Below are 6,240 nucleotides of genomic sequence, written 5' to 3'. Positions count from 1 at the left end.
TGTAGCTAAGGACAGTCAACCAACCAAAGGGGGTGGTTAGCTAATTTAGGCAGAAGCTGAAGGCGATTGATCGGCCTCTGAAGGCGTTCGATTGGTCAGCTAAGCTTTGCATACAATGACCAGTTTTCCCTCCTCTAACAGCTAGTAAATGGTTGATCGATCTAACTAGCAAAAAAATTCTATTGGGCATAAAATTGCTAGTTTTTTTCTTGTCTCTACGTTGTGCCCTCCAAAATTTCAAGAACGTTAGAGAACCAATTTATACTTAATATAAACTTTTGATACTCTCCTAATTTCTTTTTGTGCTTTAAATTGCTTGTTCTTGAGAGAAATTCTTAAAAACTCTTAAGAGTCATATATTTCATTATTCTTTGAGAGTTTTTCTTTGTAAGTTTCAAATTGTATTTTTTCCTTGTGAGTGATTTGTGTCATAAGCTTTGTTATTTTTTGTTCCTCTAGTTCTAAAAAAAAAGGACTGTAATTTAGTTGTCTTATCTCTTAAAAATAAGGATTGTAAATTAATTCTTCAATTTTCATTAGTAGAATCACAATATGACTTGAGAGAGTGAACATAGACTAATTGTCGAATCACTACAGAAAGAGTTTGCAATTATTTATTTTTTCTATTTTTGAATTGTTTTAATATTGTGTAAATTCCTTGGGGTTAAATTGCCATAAATTTTTTATCAAACTTTTAAATTTCATTAAGTTCAAAATCAGCATTTTATGATTCTTTTTTTCGTAAAATTGGTAAAATGGGTTGGTCCAATACCATTAAATAATTAGTGATTTTTTTTTTATAAAAAAAACAAGAAAAATTTAGTGGCGAGAGTTGCAAGATGTACGAAATTAGTGATCTTCTTTATAGAAGTCAAAGTTACATGATTGATTTGATATTTATAATTTTGTATATATTTTTGTTTTTTAATATATAAAAAAATATATTTTATATATGGTTAATCCATAAATGAGGGCATTCCTTTTAATAAATTGATGAGCATTAAATTAAATGCAATGCCATGTTTATGAATTTGGTAAAAACGACATATTATTGTGTGTATAAAGTTATGAATGCATAATAGAGCATCTCAAATTAAAATTAGGTTTTATGATTAGGTCTAAAACTACAATCATCGGAACAGATTTTGATATAAAAATTTAAAAAATGTTCCATAATATCACGAATTCCCGTGATAAGAATAGAATTGTCGAAATCCCGCATGCTATTATATGAACCCGTGATTATCATTCTGAAAATAAAGGTTAACGCCTTGAGATAATAAATTTTTTTTTTTTTTTCCATCTAAAGTTCATAATTGGGATGCAGTCTATTTTTCAATTTTCATCTTACATTCTTTATTACCCTTTTAAATCCGAAACTCCTTTAAAAAAAAAAAAGCGAAGTAACAGTGACAAAATGTGGGCCCTCGGGCCACGTGGCCTCCTCCTGTTCGCCCCATTGGGCCCTATCCCCGGCTCAAACGGGGTTCCCAGTTCACACAGAGAGCGAGAGAGAGAGAGAGAGATGCGGAGAAGATGGGCATGGGGTTTTAGAAAAGCCCTCGACTTCGCTAGGGGTTCAGAGAGCTTTTCTTGGGTTAGAATGGACAATGGAGGGCTGGCAATGGGTTTGGCATGGGGATGGAGTGAGATTTGTGTTGTGTCTGAAAAGGTGAGCATGCTTTTAGCTTTGCTTTCGACAAAAATCTGCATTTTCTCAATCAGTACACAGATGATGAGAAAGAAATCTCAATAACTGCCACTCTCAAGCTGCGGCCCGTCTGTCTCTTATTGATTGTCATTATCATTTGAGAATTTTGTGCGTTGATGACTCGAGCAAGTTGTTTCTCCCTTTTGGGTTGGTGGGTTACTACAAATTTTACTTTTTACGCAATTAGGTTGCTCCGTTTGAATACCCTTTTAAGGGTTTTCGGAGTTCATTGATCTGAACTTGCGTGGAAATTGTGCACTGATTTGTTTGAGAGTGGGTTTCTTATTTCTGTGGTAAATTTTTGGTGGTTATACCTTATTTTAGATTTCTTTTCCCTTATTGTGGGGCATTGGATGTGGATGTTTTTATTTATATGTATGGGAGATTTTGGAGATTTTAGATGCTTGCAGTTGCTACTTTGATGCATGTTGTTGGCTGCTATTGTGCCCATTTGAATATCTGCAATGGCCTTGAAGGGTATAATTTTTAAGTTGAAGCTAATTAGTCCATCTAAACCGAAAATTGTTTTTATGGTTCACCCAGCAATTTTTTCAATTGATATTTAAGGGCTGCGATCTCATTAAAATTGAGATATTGTGAAATTTTGTGGTCACGTTTAAAGCAAATCAAAGAAAGCCAAATGTGACGGTAAAGTTTGCTCTTGATTAGTATAAAAGCAACTTTCAAAAAAATTTAGAGCTTTTAAAGTGAAAATTTTTTAATATTTCAACATCCGCAGAAATATTGCTGTGGCGAGAGACTTTATTTGGCATTGTTTGTAGGTATTGAGACTGTTTTATTCAATTGTGGAAACAACATTTTTGGATAAAATTGTTTTGATTATTTCATTAACTTTTAGAAATAATAGTGACCATCAAGTTAGCATTAAAGTTCACTAGTAATTTCACTGTTTTTTCTCCCATTTTTTGTGATAGTTTGCTAACTAAATTTATCTCTACATTGCAGATGGCAATCCATATGAAGGATATGGGGAATGTTTGTGTTTTCAGTTAATACGCCATCACTGTATGCCAAAATACATGGATCTTCAGGAGGAAAACTTTAATTTTGCATCAGTACCGGACAATTTGCCATCGACATCATCTTCAGCCACTGAGTTGACCTTCTCTCCAAGTTTGCCAACACGTCCAAGCTCAAGTGGCCCATTTCATGATATTCATTCATGTATTGACCCCCTCAGTTCCAATTCTAGAAATCAAGACATGCAATCTTTGAGAGGCGCGAGCTTCGCTTCATCAGACATGTTACTCACAGGGGTTGTACGTGGTCCAAGCAATTACAAATGGTTAAGTGATTGCAAACGGCTTGGTCATATTTCAACCTCAACTGAAACTTCTTCCAGCAGTCCATCTAGTTATGTCCATGGTTATGACAACTATTATTCTAAAAATGAAGGGAGATTTAAAGAGTTTGGAGGAGGCCATATATGTTCTGTTCATGTTCCTTCCTCAAATGACATTTCTAGCAGCAGTCCATGTAGCTGTGCCCCTGGCTGTGGCATTGATTGTCCTGAGCAGAAAGAAATGCTGGAAAAGTATGGTGGAGGCCAAGAGATCCCAGTTAGTCCAACTTTAGCTTCACTTACAACCAATACAATAAGGAACTATGATGTCTATATAGGTTTTCATGGTACCAAGCCTTCTTTGCTTAGATTTGCTGACTGGCTCCGTGCAGAATTTGAAGTTCAAGGGGTGACTTGCTTTGTAGTTGACAGAGCCCGTAGTAGGGACTGTATGAAACTTTTAAACTCTGGGAAGGCAATGAATGTCTCAACTTTTGGAGTGATACTTATCACTAAAAAGTCCTTCAAGAATCCTTATACTATTGAGGAGTTGCAACTATTCTCAAGCAAGAAAAAATTGGTTCCCATATTTTTTAATTTGAGGGCGAGTGATTGCATAGTAACAGATATTGTTGAAAAGCGGGGGAAGTTGTGGGAAAAGCATGGTGGTGAGCTATGGATGCTTTATGGAGGTTCAGAAAATGAATGGAAAGAAGCTGTTGATGGCCTTTTTCAGGCCAATGAGTGCAACTTGGAGGCTCATGAAGGTACCTGGAGAGATTGCATATTCAATACTGTGACTCTTTTGGCGGTGAGGTTAGGAAGAAGAAGCGTAGTGAAGAAATTGACCAAGTGGAGAGAGAAGGTGGAAAAAGAGGAGTTTCCTTTACCTCGTAATGGGAATTTCATTGGGAGGAAGAAAGAACTTTCTGAGCTAGAATTGATTCTTTTTGGAAACTTTAGTGGAGATTCTGAGAGACAATATTTTGAAATCAAGGAGAGAGACTTAGCAATTTCTGGGAATAAGAACAGCTCAAAAGACAAACAAATGAGGGAGCTGCAGATAAGTAGTGGGCAGAAGAAGGGAAAAGAGCCAATTGTATGGAAGGAGTCGGAGAAGGAGATTGAATTGGAAGGTTTTCCATTTTTTCAGAGGCAGAATCAATCATTAGTGCCAATTCATGATTGTAGGTATAGAAGGAGAAAAAAATCCAGGAAATTTTTGTATGGTAAGGGAATTGCATGTGTGTCTGGGTACTCTGGAATTGGCAAGACGGAGCTTCTTCTTGAATTTGCTTACAGATTTCAACAAAGATACAAAATGGTATTCTGGGTAGGTGGGGAAAGCAGGTACATACGGCATAATTATTTGAACCTTCATTCGTTATTAGAAGTTGATGTGGGGATTGAGGGCTGTCTTGGAAAAAACAGGACAAGAAGCTTTGAGGAACAGGAAGAGGCAGCCATTTCTCGAGTAAGGAAAGAGTTTATGCGAAACATACCATTTCTAGTGGTCATAGATGATCTGGAGAGTGAGAAGGACTGGTGGGATAATAAGCTTATAATGGATCTACTGCCCCGTTTTGGCAGTGAGACTCATGTTTTGATATCCACGTGCCTTCCTCGTGTAATGAATATAGAGCCTTTGAGACTTTCTTACTTAACTGAGGCAGAAACGATGTCTTTGATGCATGGAAATCCCGAAGATTACCCAAGCACAGAAATTGATGTTCTCAGGATTATTGAGGAGAACCTGGGAAAACTAACCCTAGGACTCGCAATTGTTGGAGCTATTCTTTCAGAGCTTCCTATAAATCCAAGCAGGCTTTTGGATATTATTAGAAAAATGCCCTTGAAAGACTTGACATGGAGTGGCAGGGAAGGACAATCATTAGGGCAGAACACCTTCCTCTTGAAACTTTTGGAGGTTTGTTTCTTGATATTTGATCATGCAGATGGGCCCAGGAGTTTAGCATCCAGAATGATAGAGGTTAGTGGTTGGTTTGCACCAGCAGCAATTCCAATTTCATTATTGGCACTAGCTGCTAAAAAGATGCCTGAGAAACACCGTGGCACCCGGTTATGGAAAAGGATTTTACATTCCATGACCCATGGTGTTACATCATCTTACACTAAGAGGTCAGAAGCTGAAGCAGCATCCATATTGTCCAGGTTTAATATTGCAAGAAGTAGCACCAGACGAGAGCATCTTCAATTCAATAAGCTCATCAGGCTTTATGCTCAAAAGAGAGGCGCAAAGGCAGCAGCTGAAGCAGTGGTTCAAGCTGCCATTAGACATGGATCCATTAGCCAGCACACAGAACATATGTGGGCAGTGTGTTTCATTTTGTTTGGGTTTGGAAATGAGTCTAGAGTTGTTGAAATTAAGGTATCGGAGTTGTTATTTCTCGTGAAAAAAGTAATTCTGCCTCTTGCAATTCGCACATTCATAGCATTCTCTCGGTGTAGCGCCGCTGTTGAACTGCTTCGCCAATGCACTGACGCATTGGAAGCCGCAGATGAAGCCTTTGTTGCACCAGCTGGGAGGTGGCTGGACAAATCACTCTGCTGGAAGCCAACACAAACAAAGGCAAGGCTGAATCCTTATCTTTGGCAGCAACTGGCTCTGTCACGTGCCACCATTCTAGAAACAAGCGCTAATCTAATGCTGCAAGGGGGGCATTTTGACATTGGTGATGATCTGATCAGGAAGGCCTTGTTCATTAGGACCTCAATTTATGGTGAAAATCACCCTGATGCTATGTCTGCCCACACTACACTCAGCAGACTCCTTGAGCTTCTTGAAAATGTTCAGAGAGATACTTCATTATAGCTTCTGTGTTCTGGCATGCTCGATTTATGTTAGACTTCTGCATTGGTATGTAACAACTGCACTAGCATTTCATAGTATCACATGGTTTGTAGTCTATAGATAGTTTTATTTCTTTTCTTTTCTTTAAAAGATTATGAAACCTGTAGCCAAATTTGATTACTGATAACATTATTCATTTGAGTCCTTGTTTTGGCTACATCTATTTTTGCAATTAAAATTCTAGAAGCTCATGATTCTGTGCCTATTGGGCTGTGAAAATCATTATGGGAAGAATTTATTATTGTTCATTTAGGAAAGTTTTACATAAAATCCATGTTACTTCCATTGCACTAAAAGAATGCTGATAGCACTTATATTAGTTGTCCACTGGGCCCATTTCTTCCTCTCCTTTTC

The 6,240-nt window shown here is 37.5% G+C and overlaps 1 protein-coding gene across 2 annotated transcripts; it reads left to right on the top strand.

Annotated features, from left to right (window-relative positions):
- The first annotated feature begins 1,496 nt into the window (after nt 1-1,496).
- Nucleotides 1,497-6,030, top strand: LOC131164872 (uncharacterized). 2 transcript variants are annotated; one of them, XM_058122395.1, is made up of 2 exons: nt 1,497-1,672; nt 2,678-6,030. In XM_058122395.1, exon 2 carries the CDS (start codon nt 2,740-2,742, stop codon nt 5,845-5,847), a length of 3,108 nt encoding a protein of 1,035 aa, XP_057978378.1. In that variant the 5' UTR covers nt 1,497-1,672; nt 2,678-2,739; the 3' UTR covers nt 5,848-6,030. The 2 variants fall into 2 exon arrangements, with proteins under 2 accessions (XP_057978378.1, XP_057978377.1); XM_058122394.1 differs by having other exon boundaries at nt 1,500-1,862.
- The last annotated feature ends 210 nt before the right edge of the window (nt 6,031-6,240 follow it).

The sequence above is a fragment of the Malania oleifera genome, chromosome 9, assembly GCF_029873635.1.
Source record: "Malania oleifera isolate guangnan ecotype guangnan chromosome 9, ASM2987363v1, whole genome shotgun sequence".
NCBI lineage: Eukaryota > Viridiplantae > Streptophyta > Magnoliopsida > Santalales > Ximeniaceae > Malania > Malania oleifera.
The sequence above is the reverse complement of the archived record's forward strand: the minus strand, read 5'-3'. Positions and strand labels throughout refer to the sequence as shown.